At 38.5% G+C, this 23960-nt stretch overlaps 1 protein-coding gene across 2 annotated transcripts in view; it reads right to left on the reverse strand.

Annotated features, from left to right (window-relative positions):
- Positions 1–23960, reverse strand: part of LOC142371101 (carbonic anhydrase-related protein 10-like) — a 168195-nt gene that overhangs the window by 8341 nt on the left and 135894 nt on the right. For both annotated transcript variants that reach the window (XM_075453707.1, XM_075453706.1), the window contains exons 4-8: positions 14124–14309; positions 11484–11579; positions 10851–10923; positions 7213–7367; positions 4285–4459 (exon numbers count right to left, since the gene is read on the reverse strand). In XM_075453707.1, the coding sequence (XP_075309822.1) occupies positions 4285–4459; positions 7213–7367; positions 10851–10923; positions 11484–11579; positions 14124–14309 (685 nt within the window). The remainder of the gene's footprint in view (positions 1–4284; positions 4460–7212; positions 7368–10850; positions 10924–11483; positions 11580–14123; positions 14310–23960) is intronic.

Consider the following 23960-nt stretch of genomic DNA (forward strand, 5'->3'; position numbering starts at 1 on the left):
GACCCACTGAGTACCCCCAGGAAACACTGGTTTGTTCTAGCTTTTGATTTTGGTTGATGCTCTCTGTCTCCTATGTGCCTGACGCTTTGGTTCTTTCACCCTGAGTGTTGGGCTCTTTATTGCAAAGGCGAATATCAAAAGGAAGCAGAGACTGTGAAATGTATTTGATGCTGTGGAACACATGTTGGCACGATCGGATCAATAACGGATATATTTAGAGCACACAAGAGAGGCTGTTGAGTGCATCTATTCGTAGAGGATCTTGATGTCTTGTTGTGTATTCTCTGTGTGTGTTTGCGCACCAGCAATTTTTTTTCACGTCTTTTTTTTTTTTTTACATCAACCACCTAGCCTACGCACTTCTACTTTTACATTTGTGCAGACATTAAACTCCCACACACTATTTCACACATAAATACAGTACGTATATGCAGTCCATGTTATAATACACTATTTTTCAAATAGACAAAAAGAAGTTAAGATAAATATTCAATTTCCTGTTTATCATTATTAATATTGCTGCAGTTTTTAAGTCAATTCAATTCCATTAAAAAAAAATGTGAATAGACATTATCTCTTAAACTAATATTTAATTCACAACAGAATATAGAAAACATATTAAATGTAAAGTATGAGATATTGTATTATTTCGTTAAAAATACTTGGGTTTTGATGGAAGCAACATGCCTCAAAAAGAGACCTGTTGCATGACCTGTAGGAGAGAAATGTTGTCCCACTCATGTCTATTGCAGAATTCTAGCTGAGTTTTCTTTGTTGTGTTTTCTGTTTCATAATACACCTAATGTTTTCAGTTGGTAAACAGTCTGGACTGCAGGTGGGCTGATCCAGCACCCAGACTCTACTTTGAAGCCATGCTTTTGTAATAAATGCACTTGGGATGTCTCCTGTGTTCAAATGTAAATATGACATTGGTGTTTGAAATTTTCTACTGATTGCATTTTGTTTTTTGTTTATATTTTACATAGCACCCCAACTTCATTGGTATTGAGCCTTGTAGTTGTTTTTAAAGAATTTACAGTGATGAACCATGAAAAAACAAAGAATTTTTTTCTTGATCAAAACAAACGACACCAAGCATTATGTCAGTTGGCACCCACAATTTTGTCTGCAGTTTGCAAACAACTGTCATTTGTGAACTGCTGTAATGTGAACTGTTGGGAACCAGCTATTGTTTTTATGATCTACATGTCACATTTGAAACAGCATACCAACCCAACCGATATAGCTGCCTGCCTGCATATTATATTTCTCTTTACTTTTTTATCACTGTAATTTGAAGTCTGAAGTTTGTCTCAGGTGAGATGTCTGACAGAACTTCATCTAAAACTTACATTTTAAAGCCTAATATCTTTTGTGAATCGCTGCGAAACTGTATGTCACTGACAGTTTATGAGTGAATTTCTTACAAAAACAGGTGCATCATTTCAACTCAAACATTCCAAAAAGTATGCTGAACCAAGTCACTAACTGTAAAGTTCAGATTTTTTATGGTTCCTTTAATTATATCAATCTAGTAATGATGAGTTCTGTTTTTGTTTGGGATGCTTTCTACATTATTTTTTTATCCCTTTCTCTCACAGGTAATTTCCTGGGAAAAGCAGTTTTAGGGATGCGCCCATGAGACTTGCTGACAAGGTTCTATTACAAAAAAGTGGTTTGTGCAAACCCTGAGTCTGAGATGTGTTAAACTCTGGGATTTCCGTTCAAGAAAGAGAAGTTACTTAAACTCTCAGTCAGTTACCACGGCAACTGGCAATGAGAACCTCAAATGCTATCAAAATTTCTTTAGCATACACCAAATTTCTTTTTCACCTCTCATTCTGAACCTAAAGGTGTAAGGTGCCACATTTTTTTCATCAGCAAATCCATAGAGCTGATCAGAACAAAAGAAGAAATCCCAGTTAGATATCAGCTTATTACCCATGGATTTGAACGTATCTGATCTTGAATGAATCTGTCATTTTCAAAAGGATGAGGCTTGAAAGGTTTATCATCTACTCAGAATAAAGTGACCCAAAGTACATTAGTCCAGCTGTCAGGTTGATGAGCAGTTCAAAAGCACTAAAACACTGAAATAATTTAATTAAAAATAATTGTGCATTATTCTATCAATATCTATGAAGAATCATGTTGAGTTCTCACCAAAAATTTGAGGCACGTTAATTTGGTGAGAAGAATTGCTAAAGCAAACTTAAATATATTCAGACTCATTAGAGACTGTTTGCCATTTCTTAGTTTCATACAGTACAATATGTGATTTTTTTCTCATGTAAATTCTTGTGAAGCTCCTTGGTCACAAGCAGCATCCACTGCAATCAAGGCATTTAGGATGATATAAAATCGGGCTGGTAAGATCTTGGACAAAAAAAGCACATTAAATCACAGCGTTGACGTGTTCTTAAGAAACTGAACATGATGAGTTTTAAAAATCTTATTAGATCCCATTGCATTACTAGCGTGTGATTTAACAATGTTATTTATAAAAATGGACAACCAAGTTCACATTTATGAAGCCTTCATTGCATTATTGGTTGGCAATAATAGATAAAGAATACAACACACACAGACACTTACAGATAGTTACAGTTCACGAAGAGCCATTATCAAACCTCATTACTGCCACTCGAAAACTAAATGAACAAATAGTAACAAATAATACAATATAGGTTGAAACTACTTTTGTTGATGCAACCAATAATTAGATATTATTAGTGGTATTTGATAAGATGTAAGAATACGAGCATACAAAAAAAGAGAACATTTAAACTAATAAACAATAATAACAATACACAACAGCTTCTATAAAAATGTCACTTTTGAGGGTTTGATTCGAGAAATTCACATGTATTCAAAATTTACTTTATTTTATTTTCCATGTGATGTGTATGGAACCTACTGATCTTTGTTGTATCATCAAAAAATGGATATAAATTCATGTATTTGGCTTGTACATTTCAGTGAAGACACAAACTTAAATGGCAATAAATGGTTTGAAGTCAAGTTTTAAATCAAAGAGTTGTTCACATGCCTCTTCATCAACCTTTTGTTTTAAAAAAGAAACTAAAATAGAAGTAAGAACTGTTAAATGCCCCTGCAGATATTTGGTTTTAATATTAACGTCTCCTTTTCACTGCAGCAGAGAATCAGCTGAGATGAACTAGAGGACAATAATTAAAATCATTGTGGAGAACATTAATGAACAGTCTGTTTAACAAATATTAAGAAAAAAAACTATTCTTTTCCTCTAGGTTGTGAACTATTTTCTGTAGGATAATACAAACTTTAAACACAATCCTGGAATTGATAAAACGGTCACCAACATTCTAAGCCAACAGACCCCTTTAAATAGCATATTTAAACCATATCCGTATAATCCATATAATTGACAGTGAGACGGTAATAAAAGTGGGCAAAAACATGCAGCAGATAACAAAAACTGTCTTTATTTCACCTCTCTTTGTTCTTCTGTTGTTTGTTTTAAAAACTGGGCGCCTAATGACTCAACCTTTTCATTGTGAAGCTAATGACATTACATGAGCTTAGCACTCCAACACCTGCAGACATAAACTTGACTTGCTATGTGTGCCATAACCAGTACATGGCCACCCTAGGCCAACATCTATGCCTGTAGGAAAGACTGGTACTGTGTCCCCAGATGTTCATCTATAAATCCTATAAATATAACTGAATGAGATTATTGTTGTATTCATATAGGTATAATGCTGTTAATTTTACTACTCCATTGAAGTGAGAGATAAGATAAAGGAGGAGGGGTTGTATTTTTCATGATCAAAAAGTGGACATGGTCTTTTGGTAGAGGTGTGTAAAAATAAAGATGAGCTTTTGTTCACAATGCATATACTGCAGCCAGTCTCTTTATTGCTATCACTTTATCTGTATAACATATCAGTTTAGCCAGAATTTGGATGCTGTGCTTCTTTCTGCTTGTCATACAGTAACTGGTGTCATCCTTAGTAAAGTAAGAGACATCCCACTGTCCAAACCTTACATAATGATTCCCTAGTTTTGACTGAAAGTTTCTGTTTATTTTCAAGTGAGTGAAAGGAGCCAACGAGTTTAACATTTGAAGGTAAAAAAGGCTGTAAAATATCTCCGGTCTTGGCATGTGCCCGTAAAAGCTGGCCTAATTAGCTATAAAAGATGGAAAGTGTATAATGGAAAACGAAACCACACTTGGCAATAAAATCTGACAGAATGTTATGACTGATTCATACAGAAATAGTCCCACACCAATCACAATACCTCTATACTGTGGGCGGAGGGTGCGGTTGTTGGGGCAATCGCGGCCTTGCTTGCTGAAGTTGATGTTGGTTCGGATACAGCGCTGTAGCAGAGGCTGGGTGGGCCGGGTGTTGTCGCTCATACTCAGGAAGATCTTGTATGGCTCATTCTGGCTGAGGAGGCGCAGGGAGTGCATCTGTGGGAACATGAAACTGTTCAGTTTAGTTCAGAACTGGCAACAATCGTGCACAATAATGTGACCCACTGCAACAAAAAGGTGTTTTCCCTGTACACAAATAAAACAGTGGATCAGTTATGGATGCACAGTCATTATAAAAAGCAAGGCTGTAAATCTTTGACTTAATGCCAGAATTACTGTTGATGGATTATCAGAATTTGATCTTTTAAGTTTAAGACATGTTCTATGCTTGAAAAATAAGTCTGTTTATCAAGGTACTAGTTGGAGTGTGAATCAAACCTGACAATAGCTATTTGTAGCTTACTTTCCAGAGCTCCTCAAAGGGAGTCTGGAGGAGTTTCATGCCCACATGGGATCTGTAAACCCGCCAGAATGTTCTGGGTCTACCTCATAGCCTCCTTCTATTTAGTCCTGCCAGGAATATCCCCCCTGGAAAATGTCAAAACGGCATCCTAATCAGATTCTCAAAACAGGTTCCTTTCAATGCCAAGAAGCAGCAGTTTAAACACCCCAGGGATGTCTCAGCTTTACAGCCTGTCTCTAAGGGTGACAGTTTCCTGTGAAGAAAACTTATTCTCCTGAGCTTCATTCTTGCAGTAATCACCTCAAGAACAAGTCTTTCGCTCATTGCAGAAACTTGTTACCCACACAGGGTAATGCATACTTTTTGTACAGAGTTCTATAGTTTCATGATCACTAACCTTTAGGCTACTTTTACTCTGATTTAGAAACCGACTCAGTGGTGGAGACCTAATCCTACAGAAAAAGCTTCAGAAAATGCATCTTCTCTCATATTTTAGCTAAGTCTACATCATTTTAGGTTTTGGTCAGATGAGATAACATTTTTTTGTTGGGCTGAGGGTACTATGAAAGGGGTTGGTGTGACAGTTGTTGTGCATGTTTTATATTCCCACCAGGGTATCTGAAAGCCTGTGTGCATCTTTATAGATTGCTTTCGACAGTCTGAATTTGGAAATTCCAGTTATCTTTTTATTTTTGGATGCAGCTTCAGTAGTAATTACAAAAAAAACACCTTGTAAATATCAGTGAAGCATTGCCCTTATAAGAAACAGTGCTAGTGTTTAAAAAAATATAAATATTTCACCAACCTGGGCCAGTTCAACACAACTCACAACAAGACTGTGCCTAAATTAGGAATCAGCACAAGCTGTTTTTAGCCAAGGTGCAGACAAAGCAAATGTTAGTATTTGCAAATAAAATGGCCAGTCATTCATTTGTTTTTTCAGTCTGTTGTGTGCTAGTGTGAGTTTCGTTTTCTCCGTGTGCTACTGAGAGCTCTCAGGTTCTTTAGTATATGATCTGTAATATGGTTTGAATGTGCTTCAGTTGGTTTTTGAATTTAAATTGTTTCTACTGTATTATTCTGTTTGCATGGCCACACAAAGATGTATAATGATCTCAAAAGCAGCACAGCCAGAGGGGTGCAGGGGCTCACTCCACTCTCTAAAACAGTTGTAATGAAAGGAGGTGTAAATCCTTTGTTATAAAAAAAGCTGTGGCACAATATTTTTGTGACATTTATCCCAACGCGTGTTACAGATATTTACTGTAAATAGGACCTTGTGGACATTGTGTCAACTTGTGAAAAAAAGGGCATAATATGTCTGCTTTAAAATGTGTTGAAATAAAGAGTGTAGGTTGTAATGGTCAAAATGTTCATATATGAAAAAATATGTGCAAAAGAGCGAAGAAAGAGATAAGAGAGATGAACAAGGGGAAACATTTCCAATTGACCATACCAAGTTTGAGTGAATGTTCTTTAAAAAATATTGTGAAAGATTCTACAACTGTATGGTACTTTAAATGCTTTTTAAGTTACGAATATTTGAAGTTTGCGCCCCTTAAGTTGTATTTCAGTGAGTCTTGCCAACTGCTCATTTTCAGATGGATTGGGTTAAAATTGTACAGAACATCCAAGATATCCTGAGGATAATTTGCAATCAAACAGTTGTTGCTGAATATTTTAATCAAAGCATATACAATAAATATTTTTAAATTTACTCCAATGAACACTCATATTTTAAAAAAGTGCTAAAAAGGAAAGGTGATAATGATGAGAGAGAGATTAAAAACTGGATGACAAGCATATGAGAAGAAAAGAGGAGCAAGTGAAAGCAGGCGTGAATGCAGTGCAAGTACATGGCAGATGTTGTGTGGGAGTTGATTGCACTGATGCATGCAGGTAAGTGCTGTTCTGGATTGTAATGTGCTGCACTTTGATGCTGAGCTTCCTTGTCTGAGAAGTGAAGGTTGCCTGACACACAGAGCTGCTCTCCAGTAACATAAAAAAGCTTTCAAGTTCTGACCCAGCTTCATTACAACATGGCGAGTAAATTAGATGTTTCACTATCAACTCAACTGCATGTCGATGATATTTTTTTAATCTCATAAATCAACTCGGTTTATATTGCCTAAAAAGATATAGACGAGGGAGAAAGCTTTTTAGACCTCGAGACAATTTAGAGGCAAGAAGGCTGTTTCTTTTAACAGCTGAAAGGGTTTGGGGGACTCTGTTGTCCATTCCATCCCATTATTGGTACAACATAGCCCCTTTTAGCCAAATCAATCAGGAAAAATACTATGCTCGCTGGTGCAGGTTATAAAGTAGTAATTTGCTTTTCAGACATGTTTGTGCGCCATGCCTGGAAGGAAATTAGAAATTAAGTTTCTATCTCTCTAAACAGAAGGCACGTCGTCAAACATAACATTCTTATCCTGATTTTCCATACCTGCATCTGTGTCACATAAACTGGCTTGTTGATGAGTATCCAAGTGGAGGTCTCGTAGCAGGGAGGGATGGTGACGGAGCCCTCGTACGTGATGTACCGTGTGGTGTCAGGGTACAGGTCGGCAATGTTCAGGCCCATTAATAAGAAGGCATCATCTAAAGAAATAATATTAGGAAAGCAAGTATGCTTTGGGTAAAGTACAACTTTGTTGTGTTAAAAACTGTTAACAAAAATCCACAGATTAAGAAGAGAATAAGAAAGATGAATACTTTAAGTCTCTGTGTATTTACCTGTTGATTATTGTAGTGGGGACATAGCCATTAAGACAGTCACAGCTTGGCAAATGCTAAAAATAAAATCCTAAGGAAGTATATCACTTAATTTTTCCACGAAGTCTTGGATTAAGTAGAGGATTAGTAAAGTAACTAGTCATAAGGATAAGTCTCTATGATATAAATGAAAATCAGTGTCATGTCCTGTGATGTTATGCAAACTGTGTGTGCATGTTTAAACAGCATTTTCTCTTTGTAAACATAGTACGGACAATTCTGTATTGTGAGAATACTCTGAAAGCATTAGGTCAATCAGAGAGTGTCCTGACAAAAACAGAAAGACACAAGTGTTTGTGCATCAGGGTTTGAATCTACATCTATGTTTGATCTGTTAAAAGGAATGATTAGCTTGAGAAACAATAATAAATGTGCTGAAGATGAAAGGGATTGTGCTCTCATGCATTCAGTAGGAATATTGACTGTTCCTGAGTAAAATTAGAGAGACTAATTCCTAATTTAGGCACCGCTTTGACTGCTGAGAGAAAGGGGTGAGACTGAACCAGGGTTCCAAGACGTTTAAGACCATTTTTTGAGACAGTGCTGCAAAATGTAAGTAAGCGCACCAAAAGCCCCCTGAGGATAGGCTTCCATGATTCTCCTTTTCCAGATGGTAAATTAAGAAAAAGTAGGACACATATGAGCCCTTCATGCATTTGGTCTGATGTTCAGAAAACTTAACCATCTGATGTCCAACCTTGCTGTTCCACAACGTAAGCTGTTGCTTGCACAGATGTCCAGATCTGGTGATTGTAGGCAGACTGAAAAAGCTACTGGTGCTGCCTGGCCAGCTGTTTGCACCAGAGGCCAAAAGGGCCTTAGCAGTCAAGCCAAGCTTCACAAGCTTGAGGTAATCAAAGTGGGAGCATGGGATCCCCCAACTTCCAGGAAACATGGCTGACACAATGCCAAACCCCTCAAGGTGGCCTTTATTCATGTTCCTATATATCTAGAACGTAAGAAATATCTTCTAGCCTTTTAAAGCCAAACAGTTTGCTGTCCTTCCATTTGGCCTGTCTTGTCATGTCTGTGGGGTTTTGCCATGTTTTAGTTTCTGCTTAAGTTCTTAGTTTTCTCATGTTTTAGGTTCAGGTCTTGTCTTTAGTTTTTTTCCATGTCATGCCACCTTCTCCTGCCCTGCCATCAGCCTCACGTCCCTCACCTGTGTTTTCCCCATCAGCTGCACTCTATCATTAATCAGCCTCCACAGTATTTAGTCCCCAGGTCTTTTCATGTTCATTGTCAGATTCTTCTCCGTCATCTGTGGTCCATGTCACAGCCAGCTAAGTATTTTCATGCCAAGTCAAGTCCTTTGTTTTGTTTTCACAGTCTCGTTTAGTTTTTTGATATCCGGCTCAGCCCTGCTTTCTGTTAAAACCTTTTGTGAAAATAAATTGAGTTTTGATTTCCAAGGATCTGCATCCACATCCTTTCTCCTCACACCCACCCTTGCTGACATGTCTTTGGCTCCTTGTATCCTCACAAGGTACATGAGGGCAACCTGTGAATATTTGGTGCGCAGAAGCTGTGGTGTATGATCACTAGAAACTTTTTTTTTTTATCTCAGCCATTTTATGACAGAGGAAAAAACTACATCATGTTCTCAAAAAATCAGATCACTCAGACCTTAAAATAAGAAATAAAGAGACCTACAAAACAGAAATAATATTGTTATTTAATTCTAAGGGAAGGGATTAAGATTTAGGGATTCATTTATTTGCTGTCTGCTCTTATGAAACAAGGGCTGGATGCTTTTTATTGAGATATTACTTCACCCTGTGACTTAAAAAAATAAAATCAGGGCATTTTTTTTGAATAATCAAGAAAAGCTAGAAAAAAATGGCCTCTTTTCCTCCAACTGGCACGGTTTGCCTCTGTCAAACCAACCATGCCATATTGCATTTAGCTAGCTAAGTGTTCCAACTTCATCATGCAAACCTATCTTTCCTGCATGCCTAAATTTAGCTGAACTTGGGTTACCTACTTAAACTGACAAGAAACATTGAGAGAAGATATTGGGCAAATTTTGTGAGGAGCAGAGTTGAAAGACAGTGCCTCAGATGTTGGAGAGTCTACAAACCTACTCAGATATTCAGATTCATGCTTGGTGAACTGAAGGGCTAAGTTAATAATTGTCTGTTTGGAACGTATGTGCACATTCTTAATGAGTTACACACTGTATTGATTTGTAAAAACCCAAATTTTCAAAGATGTTTGATATTTCCAGTCTGCATTTGTAATTTCATATCTATGCAGTTCAGTTCACAAGATCAGCTCTCTTTAGCCTATTATTGTAGTTTGTTTTATCTGGACTAAAATTTATCAGTCAGCATCTTCAGTGGATGCACGACCAGAGAACACTGCTCATTTTCTTAGGATTGTGTAACCTAACCTTTTACATACTTTAGCCACTGTTTTAATAATTTACATCGATTTGAAAAAGTCTTAATGTATATCTATTACTTATATACTCTAACTTTAAGCCTGCATCTTGGATTAGGTTAATGTACCTGTATTTCTTTAGAGATTTAATACAGGTCTTAGTAATGTCTTCCCTACAGACAAACAAGTTCTACTCTGCATGTGTGGTTGTGTAACTGTTCTATGTTTAGCACCAATTAACAGGAAGGGGACTCCCCAGAGGGCAGTAAGTCTTTACCACAGAGGCTGGAAAACAGATTATGGCAATGTTTGTATGCAATTAAGAATGCTTTGTTCCTGAAGGAAGGCACCAAAAACTGCCTGTGTGTAAGTGCTGTCATGTTATTGGGTTGGCAACAATGTAGACTACATCTCTCTTCATTACAAATGAACTATTTCATGGAGGGATTAAGGAGCTAGAGCTAGACTCTTAAGTCACTCAGACAAGGAAAATGTTGTTAAACATTTTGAGGGACTGTGCACATTATGGTTTGAAGCACTGATGTAAGTAAAAAAGTAAAGTATTACCAAAAAAAAGTATGATTCATCATAAAGCCCAAAAGAGCCTTTGGGAGAATTTGAATGCCAGGTTACAAAACCATCATAGATTTAAATAAATAAATGTCAAATCTACTGCTTTATACAAAGCGGTGATAGTACAAGGGGAGCCTGTTTAACATGACTAATTTAAGATGCAATCCAGACCAAAACCCAGGAAGCTGGCAGTAAGGTAGGTTATATATGTATCAGATTTAAGGGTTTTATTCAGCTTGTGATTCAGATATGACCCAGTGGAAGCTCTAAGCCAAATTAGTGTGTCTACATACAAAATATATGGAGAGTTTTTGTTTGTGTGCGTGTGTGTCAGAGAAATAGTGGGTTTCTTACGTTTGTAGTTAATTCTGGTGATGGTGTCTCTATTGAGCATGCGGTTGAGGAAAGGATTGGAGTTTTCAGAGAGCTGAAAGATAACAGGGGGAAGGATCAAGTATTAATCACAAACCAACAAGTACAACACACACTCAGACTCACATGATATAGTGTAAATAGTAGAACACGTAGCAATTTTTTCTCTGTAATTTCACCATTGAATTTAGATAATTGAAAAACTTTTATTCCCCTGAGTTGTTTTATATCAACCGTATATTATTCAGCAAGAGTTACTGTAACTAAAAGCAGATAAGCTCTTTTAAAAATCTGCTTGGGCTTAGACTTAACAGTACTTTTGTCTGTTATGAGGTAAATTGTATCAGTTCAGGTGATTTGTGCAGTAGGATCTGTGTGATGTCAATAAGGAGTGGCTGGAAGACAGTGAACAACAAAAACTGGAAAGAAACATTCTGGTTTTGTTCTTTTTGTCACATCAGTTGTTGTCATATGCTATATGGGATACCATTGTATCCACTGCCATGCTGGATGCTCATAATTGGTCATGGCAGACCTCGTGGGGCCATTTCATTGAAAATATTTAATAGTCTGAGCCCAGTATTGATGTCTATATTTTCAGAGGGACACTCAAACCTTTATGAAGATGGAGACAACGGCGATGCCATGAGGGTTCTTAGCTGCCTCACTGTAGTTGGTGTATAGATCCTGATTATAATGGATCAGCTGGACCTAAAATGGAGACACAATGACACAGTATTACAAATCAAGCCAAAGGATTTCCAGCAGAAATACCCCTTTTTCTGTCAAGTTGACACATAAAAAATCCCTTAATGCAAATTCCTTCACATAGCTGTTAAAAAAACATTTATGGAAAAGGATGCTTTAAACTTTACTTTACTAACTTTCCCATTCCCCTGCTCATCCCTGAATACTAGCAAGAACTAACAGAAACTTTTGTTGTGGTAGTCCCTTCATAAAAATGTAACACTGTCCTTAGCCACACTGATATTTAAAACATAATAACACCTTTTCAACATTAAACAACTGCCTCACTATTGAAAACAATGCTAATTATCAGAATAGAATAATTAACAGAAATAATAGATTAATAAACTGAAAATCAAACTTTTAACCTTGAGTTAATAGCAGTGTTCTAGCTATCTGATAGTGTAACACACTCCACTGTTTACAAAAACATCTGCTTTTAGCTGTGTCTTTTCTGAAGTCTGGCAAGTAGCCCAGCTGTTGTCTTGCTTTTTACCGTTTGGATCAGATGGAGTGTGGGAGAGTGACTGACGGGCAACCTTGTAATATTGTAACAATCGGAAATGTTCTTCCACTTCTGAGAAACTAAACATGGTGAATAATGACACCAACAACGTGGACAGGATGCTTTTTTACATTTTGTGAGCACAAAGTCATGAGTCAAAGTTGACCCTGAAATGATCCCAAATATTTAGAAGTTATACAAATTAGAAGATGACATTTTCTCTACAAAATATTGTCATTTTAGGCAGCAGGTTGGGCCAGGTTTTAAGAACAGAAGACCCGTTCAATGAATCCCCTCTATGCCCCCTCTAATTAAGTGAAGAATGAACCTAGGGGGGATCATTAAGAGCAATGTTATTAGTGTTAACATCGATTTACCCCTTAGTAGCCTCAAGACAGGAGTGGGCAGGTGGGATTAAGGAGATATATAAATTAAATCTTGTTTTCTTCAGCCATCGTTTAACAATCTGTGTGAATGTGTGTATGGTGACTCATGACCAGCCCCCTCATGATGAGCTCTCTCTCTCTCTATCATAAGAGAACCGGTATCTGCATTATGTACAGGTAGCTGCCAGATGTGAAAAACACATGTCCCCATTCTGCCACTTTCTGGAACAGAGCATCGTGGCCTCGAGACATTTTTCTTTAGAAGAATGTTAAGTGGACTGTACTTAGGTGTGCTTTATACTTTAAACCCATTCACTCACACAATCAAACCAGAAGCGGTGAAGCTGCCCTTCAAAGCTCTGGACTGTTCATTTAGACAACATGTGGACAGAAGAAGGAATCAATCAAACCACCAACTTTGTGATTAATGGAATGCAAGCCATATAAAATTATTCCAAAGTATTTAGCCTAGTTTTCTAATAGGCCTCATGAGCTCCTACTCCTGTTGCCAACTTCTTTAAATGGAAAATTAGTGGTTCTCTTAGTCCACCAAGTGTGTTTTGATACGGTCAATGTGATTACTTCTCCCTCCAGAACAGCTCTGACAGAAGTGCAATCAAACATCCTATTAGCATAAGAAAACTGAAAATCATCTGAACAATTTACTGCCTCCTTTTAAAATCTCTGTGTCTCACTGCATAGACTGGATTTACAAAACAACACAGCGTTGGATGATTGTCTGGTTTACCACAGAGAGGCTCAGGTAGTCTCCAGAGAGCCAGAGAACATTGGCTTCCCCAGTTTTGGCAAATAGGTTTGAATTCCCTGCTAAATGGATTGCAGGCTCAATGGTGAGCCTGCAATCAATTTAAAAAAAAGTAAACTTCCAACACATGGAAAAGTTTTTCGCGAAAAGAGAGAAGTGTTAGATAAAAGCTTACTTTGTAAAGGTAGTGGATGTACATGTTTGACTGTTTAACCATAGAACAGTAACGTACATTTTTGTAACACCATCGCTAATGTTGAGTGTATTTTATCCGATATAATATCCCCCCCAAAAAGATACTTCTCATCATATACATTAAAATACAACAATACATGGTTCATTGAAGTACTCTTCTTTTATTTCCAGCTATAAAAGGCCTCATAAATAAATAAAAAGACACCATGGGGTGATCCTTTAGGGCAGGGATGTCCAAAGTCGGTCCTCGAGGGCTGCTGTCCTGCAGGTTTTAGATGTTTCCCTGCTTCAAGACACCTGATTCAGATTAAATGGATCTCTTCAAAAGATTGTTAAGTTCTGCACAAGCCTGCCAATGATGCATTGATCTGAATCAGGTGTGCAGGACAGCGGCCCTTGAGGACCGGATGTGGACATCCCTGCTTTAGGTTCTAAAATTAGTGAAAAGTTAGGGAATCGTTAAGATTCATAAGAGATTCATTAAAAAAACTAATGATAATGCAGCTGGGAACTTGTTCCCTAGTCCACCCATTCCTGTGACATGTGCATTGCATGGGTGAAAATCACCCGACGTTAGTGTTGTAGTGTTAAAGAGCGTATCCCACTTGCGTGTTTCTTTACCTGTCAGTATCTATTGCTTGTGCCTTGTGTCTCACCTCTCCAGGAAAGCCCTGTCCATTAAGGAGATGCTCAGAACCCTGAGAATCTTCACTCCCAAAATGAAGGCGGACCTCCTCCAGCCGATAGCTGTAACCCAGCGGGCCCCCGGAGATGTTCACCAGGTGGGCTTTGTCGGGCCGCAGGGACACGTGCTTCCCTGTGTTGTACATGGTGCCACCCATCTGGAGAGAAACACACAGCGAGGGTTGACCATAGGCTTTAATTCAAATTCTTAAACCTAAACTAACAAAACATAACAAAATGACTGAGACTGGTGAGATCAAACAAGAGACAATAGGTAAAAAGTAGTTAAACAGGGGTGTGCATTTTAACGATATGGTACAGCCAGCATCTGCTTAAAGTAGCTCGGCAGAATAACTGGTCATCTCATCATCGGTAACACCACTGAATAGGTGCTACTGATGGCTGTTCAGTGGCTATTGCAAGAGCTTCTCAGACTGTGTGATGAATGTGTGGATAAAGTCAGTGTGATACGAGAGTGATTGCTTTGAGTGGATATATGGTGTTATAGCTCTCCACTGCTATATGACGTGGCTCCCCAGTGATGTATTCAAATAACTTTAGTGGTTCTCTGAATTTGTATCAGCTCATCTTCTCGAGATGCTTGTAATACTGGTGACATTTAAACTTGTTTTGTTTACACAGGCCATGTTTACACCTGGTGCGTATGAGGCAGTGGAACTAAATAAGTCCATAATAATATGTCTAGTTTAATTTATATGCCAAGGGGCTCAGTCTAACTGTATGCAGATTTTTCTGTTTACGTCTTGAAGGGCTTACACTAACCTTTTACACACAGCTAGCTATCCAATTAATCAAACAAACAATCAGACAAACAAAGAAAATGACAGTAAAATGTATTGATTTATTCAGAATCTCAGTGTGAAGCTATGACACTGCATTTCACTTGACTGAAAGTCTCATCCAAGCCATTCAGATGAGGCATTTCTTGTTTCCTTGCCCCTCCATCTCCATATAGACCGTTTGCTGCTTAGTCCCAGCACTGTGGGTAAATATTCAGTCTTGCCTCAGTGCTGCACCCCCTCCCCTTTGATTCCCTCCTTTTGCACCTTGTCAAAAATGTAAATAATTTCTTGTTGTTGTCATAATTAGTGGCACATCTGTTCGACATTTTTTAAATCAAGCATTTGTGAACCACAAAATGAATAATAAGAACCAGCCAGCACAATGCTTCTGTTCAAACTAAAAAAACCTAACATGTATGTTGTTGGACTGTAAGGTCTGAATTAATCACACAAATGTAATTCTTTCATTACTTAGGTTAAGTGGCCTTTAAGAATTTCTGATGGTATCAGAAGATTTAAAGATGCTGTATTATGCAAACTAAACCTCAGTTATTTCATCCTCATCTTCTGGGCCCAGTTGTTCAAAAAATTTAATCTGGATCAAAATGATCCGGATTTGGAAATCCCATGTTTTGCTATCCAGGATCACCTGATCCAGATTACTTTTATGCCAGTTTTTTAAAGAAACTTTGGATCACTGATCCGATCCAAATACTGAATTTCAGAATTACCAAATCTTGGTTAGCAGAAGTTTAAAATAGACTCAATAGTGTAGCCTACTGGCTTAGCAAAGAACAACAGGTACACCTAAAATACAGGTGGCCACAAACAGCCATTGTTTGTTTTAATGTGAAGAAACAGAACAATTATAATAAACTGAAACATTTACATTGCTTATTTTCTTATGATAAGTAAACAAAAAAACAGCACTGTCCAATATTCAAAAAATATTAGGATTGTTTACAGGACAGAGACCAGCTCTTTCCATCTCTGCCTTTAGGAGTTGTATCTCCATTTTAACTTTTGTCTGCTGCAGTTGGGTTAGCAAGAGTTTCTCTTTTGCCAGTTGAATCTGCATTTCCGCTCTTTCCGTTTCCCGTTGCAGAAGCAGCTCATAGGTGTCACCATCTTGGCCCGAGGAACGTTTACGTTTTCTCTTACCAACTCTAGATACAACTGGCTCCATGCTCACTTGGGATCCATCCATCTCCTCCTCCTGAATCACTGGAGTCAGGTCCAGGGCAAATTCCTCTGCAGGAAGATTCAGCTCACATTCTCTAGCCTCTGAAATTGTGGCCTCTCCATTCCCTTCTACACCTTCAATTCCATGAAGAGCCTCTGAATTTTCACCTCCAATGATATCGAGGACCATGTCGGTGTAATCACCCCTTTTATATGGCTTGTTACCTGTGCTAGGGTTTTTTGCCTCACTGAGGTCCTTTGTTGCATTGGCCCGCAGGTTTTTCCAGCGCAGTGTAACTTGTTTTGTGGTCCTCTTTTGGCCAGACCCCATGGCATTAATCCGGTTGGTGATGTCCTCCCAAATGCTCTCTTTACCTTTCTTGGTGACTTCCCCACCCTTTGCTGAGCTGAAACCACCTACAATAGTGGCAAAATTGGCCCGAACACCCTCCAGCAGTGCATACGTTTCTGCCACAGTGAAATTAGGCCCTTTTGACTCCATGATTTCTCCTTGGTGTAGCCAACACTGATCTTATAAGCCTTGACCATTATTGCTTTGGTCTGTGATCAATTAGGCATGCAGCAATCAGCTCGTTGGTGGTTAACTGGATCGACCACTTAAACACATCATGTTTTGCACACATTTCTCTTAAAGGAGAATTCCGGCATTTTTACAAACATATCCCATCTGTTGGAGACCAAGGAAAGTTTGCCAAAGGGAAAAACGCGAGAAATTTTCATGCCCGCTGCGCAAAGTTGTCCGATTGCGCTGATTTCCATGAAAGCGGGCTCTATCGGGCAAGCGTTTAACCTTTCCTGAGGCTCTTAACGTGTATCAAAATACTTTTTACCGAATTGGCCGTGGTGTCAGTAGCAATACAATTCGACCCAGGGGCTAACCATACCATTAAGCTAGCACGAACATTATACATTTTGAGATTTCAAAAACAGCATACTTACCTTTCTCAGCTTCCGTGTTCCACAGGCGTGCGCACAAATTAATCGATGCCGAAGTCATACACTATAGAATTCCAAAGTACTGTCTTCCTCTGTGGTCAGTGCAATACAATGTCCACATCTGCACCACAATGTCTCCCCAATGCGTGACCTAGCAGCAGCTCCCGTTTCTGGATCATCGTTTTGAGCCATCCTCGCTGCATCTTGTGCCAACAACTCTTCATCTGTATATTCTGGTTCAAAAAGATAACCCCGACCATCAAACGAAAACTACTTTTAACTTAGCTACTGAATAACTGAGTAACATTTTTTGCTGTGTTTAATTCATATGGATGGCTGGTAGCTCTGAGATTTTTCTTTCGACATATCTCATTAGATATGAAATGCTTCATAGCTTTTTTTTGTTTTCTTTTTACTCATCATTATCATTTTTAATTATCATTTTTTTTATTTGTATTCATCCAAAATATGAATAAATGTATATCATATGAAAACATTGATTTTGTCAGAACTCATTTTGTTTTAAAAAAAACTTGAAATATTTGGAAAATCACAACTGAATCCACCCTTCTGGTGGGATCAGGATTACCTTGTTTTTTTGGATCAAATATATCCCAAACCAAGTTCAAAGTTTTGAACAACACAAAACGAAGGTTTTATCCAGATCAAATGTAAGATCGGATTACATGATCTGATCTTCTATCGGAATCCATGTTTTTGTTTTGAGCAACCCATTTTCAAGATTTGATCCAATCCGTTATCTGAAATCCCATTGGATTACTTTTGAAAAACTGGGCCCTGGACATGACTTCAGGCTTAAAATCCTCTACAGACCTCAAAAGGTTTCTTTAAAAAAGCTGTGGGTTTGACTAAAGAGGCAGTACCAGACTTCGTCGTTCTGTGCTGAATTGAAAGACGAGTGAACTGTAGCCTGGACGGGTTTGGTGTGCCTTGAATTGTCTCATGGCAAAGAACAAATAACAAAATAAGTGGGCTTTGGCCCTTGAGCTGTATGTTGTCACTGCCTTGCCCCTGGCAATACATAAACCATTGATGTTCTTTATCCACATTCCACCCATATTCATCATACATGTTATTGCAGCATTTAGACATTCGTTATTGTTGTTTGTATAAAATAAACAAGTAGAGAGCACTCTGCCTCAATTTAATTGTGACACGCCACTGCTGTGGCAACATGAAATTAAACAAACCACACCAAACTGGGATCTATTCACAGTATAATCCTCAAAGAGGAGCACAATATTATATTAAAAGAGACTAAGGATTTAGAACCTAAAAATGACTGCACAATTTTCCCTCTTGTACATCACTCAACAGGCTCAGTAACAGGAATGATTCGTAGAGACCAAGTATACTGTGCCATATGTAAATATTTAAGCTCCTTGCAAGAACATTTGCACAGTTTTTACTTTTGTTCTTCGTGTTCAAAGAATGATTAAAACTTTACAAATTTCTTTTGTTTATTGCTTTTCTCTTTTTGAAAAATGCTCCATTTACTGTGCGCTTATGCGTTTTGATTATCGTCATATCTAAACACCCTACCATATCACCTGTTCTAATAATATGTAGAAATATTTTGATTTGTAGACAAAAATGAGTCACCTACAATTTAGAACAGTTCCAATTTTAAGGAATCAAAAACAAATTTAACAATCATAATTTCCAGAAAACACTTGACCTGGTCAAATATCACTCTTAAACACGAGGGAGAGTCCAGGAGCCAGATTAGGGGCATGAGATTGCTGAGATCTCACAGTGAATGACAGCAGACTTATTAACTTCCTCTGGTGACTTCAAGATTTTTATGCTACTAAGTGCTCCTACTTCTTTTTCTAACAAATATAAAGAGCGAAACAAGCAGTCAGCATCAAGCCTTTTTCACTCTGGAACTGTGCAAATTCACCAATGACATAATGCAAACTAAAACTGTCTGAGGCAAAAGTGTACAGTTCTAAGCCATTTCAAAATCAAACCCCAGCAGATATTAAACTCCCCAAAAACAATTTGTTTTGTCATGAACAAACATGGCCATAAAATCGTTTAAGAATATGAACGCAAGCACTTTTTCCACAATTAGTAAAAGTGGATCTGGGGGATAAAAGTGCTAATCTTGCTCCATCCATATCTTAGACCGCCCACAGATGACACTGGCCATCCCTGTGTATTCTTGCCATGGTTCTGTGGTGTCTGGGTGTTGTTTTACTTTCAGCTGTGGGATAGGTTGGCATAATCCTTCCTTCTGGGTGGAGCTTGAGCTTCAGCTCTCCTGCTACTGCACCTGCTGCTCATTGGCCTCATTACCAGAGCTCATCTAAGGATCAGCATGGGCACCCATTCTCCGGCAGATTGTCTGCTATCTAAGCGTGGTAATCAGGCCTCTCTCCGGGACTCTGTCCGAACTATGTTTGTGTTTGTCTTTGTCTGTGTTTCCCAATTGACTCCTGTTGGCCAGTGTTTTTGACCTCCATATGTACCATCTCCAGCCAAGCTTCTCGTGTGGATTACTCACCTCAAACTTAAACTAACCTTAAACTGCCTGCCTGCCTACCCACCTTCCTACAGCAGTTGCACCACTCAAGGAGAACCAATGACTCCCTCCCATACACCCAAGACCAGTAAGGACAGATGCACGTTACAGTCAAATAATTCTAGACAAACTTTTGGATATTCATTCCCAGACCAAACACCTCTCCTTTTTTTTCAGTGGCTCTGTCCTCGAGATACAATAGACAATTTCCCGATTCTGCAAAACAAAAACTCCTACCAAATCTTTTACTCTTTTCATTGTCTTTAGATCTTGCATTAGAGTTTGCACAACATTGTTGAGGTATGACCAGATCTCTGACCAGATCAGAGAGCAATTAAAAAGAAAAGTATAGTATTACAAAGTTGTATAAAGGTACAAGTATGTTATAAGAATGGCACGATCCCTTTAAGAATGGCGAATGCTTACGCTGAGGGTTGGCAGAGTGAGTGTGCGTACAAAAGGGAGCAGCAGGAGAAGTGTGCGTGTAAGGCCCAGTGAGAGCAGAGCCAACGGTCCATGCAGCTGTGAGAAACTGTCTTGCAGCAAATGTATGGTATAAACTAAAAGTGCGGCAATAAATGCTACTGCTGTATGAAGGGAAGGGGGTTAACCCCCGAGGCTAGCCGTTGCTTTGACCTTGGAGGAATACTCTCCCCTGTGTCTCCCAACCAGGGCCAGGAGGGGGAAGCAGAACAGGTTAATACTGGCGACCACAAATGGACAATCTTCAGACACAACAGCATGATTGGGTTCACTGATTTCACTCCACTCAGTGAATCTAAGTAATACGTTAAATATTGCAATAAACACAGTGGTTTAACATACTGGTGTATCATTATGTGGCTAATATATTTGATGCACATTCGATGATGATGGTTATTATAATTATTGTTATTATCATTATCATTATTATTATTATTATTATTATTATTATTATTATTATTATTATTATTATTATTATCCATCCATCCATCCATCCATTATCTTCCGCTGCTCCGGGGATCGGGTCGCGGGGGCAGCAGCTTGAGCAGAGAGACCCAGACGTCCCTGTCCCCGGCCACTTCCTCCAGCTCTTCTGGGGGGACCCCGAGGCGTTCCCAGGCCAGCCGAGAAACATAGTCTCTCCAACGTGTCCTGGGTCTTCCCCGGGGCCTCCTCCCAGTGGGACGGGCCCGGAACACCTCACCAGGGAGGCGTCCAGGAGGCATCCTAACCAGATGCCCGAGACACCTCATCTGACTCCTCTCGATGCGGAGGAGCAGCGGTTCTACTCCGAGCCCCTCCCGGATGACCGAGCTTCTCACCCTATCTCTAAGGGAGAGCCCAGACACCCTGCGGAGGACACTCATTTCGGCAGAGCCCGCATCACTGCAGACACCGCACCGATCCGTCTGTCAATCTCCTGCTCCATTCGTCCCTCCCTCGTGAACAAGACCCCGAGATACTTGAACTCCTCCACTTGGGGAAGGATCTCATTCCTATTATTATTATTATTATCATTATTATTATTATTATCTTTGTCAGTAGTAGTGGTCAACAACACCGACTCAGGTGAACCGTATCACCTCTTGCCTAAAAACACACAAAAAAATGAGTAGGAAGGGAAGGTTACATTGTTGGTGCTCAAAAAAAAAAGATAGATATTTAAGTTTAAACTTCACTTAGTAGTTGTATGTTGTTTAGCTTAGAAATATTAATATTTAAAAAAGGAATATTTATTAAAATTGATTTATTGATTGATTAATTAATTAGTTTTTAAAATAAGTAAACCGTCTTTTAGTTACTTGGGTCAGTCAACACACAACCTGGGGTAAATTGAGCTACAACAAAACGATTTAAGTTGTATCAATCAATACTTGATCTAAAAGCAATGACATACGGAAGCTAGTTGATGCTATATTGCAGGACTTTTAACTTTTTATAGAAACCTTTGTTCCTTCTGATACTTGATAGAGATACTGTTTTTCTGCATAAGCCCATATATGGCCAGATCTACTGTCACTGAAGCGATGTGCTCAAATGTGAGGCTGATTTTTTAAATCTATCATATATGAAGTGTTCGTTGAAGCAAATTGACATTTCAGAACTCTGATGAAATGTAGAACTAGAAAAAAAAAAAAAGTTTCTGAAAAGCTATATTCATGAATTATTGTGGCAGCTGAATAAAAACAGCTTACAGCTTTTTTAGATTTTAGAAGATAAAAACAGCTTTATCTTTTGTGAGTGGAGGAGCAGCTGCTTTAACAGATCATCAAAACTGAAGCTACTGATTAGGGATTTCCACATCTTTTAACAAAATTGCATTCGAAGTTGGGTATGTTGCATAGCTGTTGGTATTTGGCAGTTGCATGTAAGAGTCCCCTGCACTGCACTGATGAAAAAAAATCAAACTTACTCCAAGTAATTGATTACAAATCGCTCCCAAACTGCAGGTTTACTTGAGGTTCCCAGAGTTTCTAAAAGTAGAATGGGAGGCAGAGCCTTCAGTTATCAGGCCCCTCTTTTGTGGAATAAGCTGCCAGTAAATGTCCGGGAAGCAGACACCCTTTCCACTTTTAAAACTTTCCTTTTTGATAAAGCTTATAGTTAGGGATGGCTCAGGTGATCCTGAAACATCCCATAGTTAAGCTATAGGCCTAGACTGCTGGGGGGCCTCACCTGTCACACCTTTCCTCACTTTACTCTCATTTTCCCCCGTTTAATTTCCCAAATGATATTATGTATATGTGACATTATTGTGGTTATTAACTCGTGTTTCCCTGTTCCAACAGATATCCTTTGAATGGTGTTACAGTGTTTGTTGTCCCTCTTTTCTGTCTTCTCAAACCCCAGCTGGTGGAGGCAGATGGCCACCCTTCCTCAGTCTGGTTCTGCCAGAGGTTTCTTCCTGTTAAAAGGGAGTCGTTCCTTTCCACAGTCGCCTCAGGCACGCTCAGGACGGGAGATTGGACAATAGAGAAGTTTCGGTCCAATCTGTTGGTTTCTTTAGCTAGGAAATTGTTTTTGAATTGGCTCTATATGAATGAATTGGATTATTTTGAAAATAATTATTATTACAATGAATTGAATTACAATTGGCTTGAATTGGACTATACTATTTAAGTGCCTTGAGATGACATTTGTTGTATTTGGCGCTATATAAATAAACTGAATTGAATTGAATTGAATTGAAATAGAGTATGTTGGATGAGAAGATTAAGAAAACCAAACCAGCATGAGGCAAGTCTTCAAAGCTTTCTTTTAGTTTTCTTAAAGCATATGAAGGGATCAAGTGAACACAGTGAGATGAGGCAGAGAGGTTGATAGAAAGAGATGAGATAGGAAAAAAAAGAAGTGTGAAATCATGAAAAAAATGTTGAAAAGTCAACTGGTTTGAAAAGAAAACAATTAAAAGATAAGATACAAGGAATGAAGAAGCTCGATGAAATGAACTTGGGGAAATCTAAATGAGCTCTAATGAGGTTTTTGAATCATGGTTGAAACAGAAAAATAAATGTTTGTCTTTAATTGACTGGGTGGTACACAGACATGGTACACCTAGAAAAGTCACCAGTCCATCACAGGGCCAACAACACAAACAACCATGCACAGACTCACCCATACACTCAATTTAGAAATAACAATTAACCTACAAGGTATAATTTTGCTTTGTGGATGCTAGAATACCCTAAGCCTGGCATGCACAGGGGAAACATGCAAACTCACACACAGAAAGGGCAAAGCCAAGATTTGAACCAGGAAACTTCATGCTTTGTTAAGGTGACAACCACCACCACATCATTTTGCAGCCCATGTTTATATTTCATTAGTTGTAAACATTCTAAATCAAATTATACTGAAATGGAACCTCAGAAACATGGGTGTTTTAAAGGGGTAGCATTGTCTTTTGACAAAGTTAGAGGAATTGCAAAAGATAGATCTGACACCAAATTACCAAAACCAAAGAAGAAGAAGCTCAGAAAGTCAACCCATATAACCTCAACAGTAAATCTCTATATTTCCCATAATGCAGGCTTTCAGGAATTTTCATTTGGCTCTCCTTGCCTCTTACAAGGAATTGTTGTTAATAAAATTTTAGTAGTATGGCAAATTCTACATAGCCATGAGGACATCCCACTGACATCACATGGGTTGCATTTTCACAGCCGATAAAGCTCCCCCAGAGACCTAGTCCAGCTCATTTTGATTCCCTCTTCTTTAATAGACAAGACATGTTCAGTGTTTTGCTACTTAGTTCTGACAGAGCCAAAAGTTACAGCCTCCTGCTGTTTAAGAAGCAATATTGTATTTTTATTTAACAGATAGATAAGCAGGAGTTT

Source organism: Odontesthes bonariensis, chromosome 21 (assembly GCF_027942865.1).
Source record: "Odontesthes bonariensis isolate fOdoBon6 chromosome 21, fOdoBon6.hap1, whole genome shotgun sequence".
NCBI lineage: Eukaryota > Metazoa > Chordata > Actinopteri > Atheriniformes > Atherinopsidae > Odontesthes > Odontesthes bonariensis.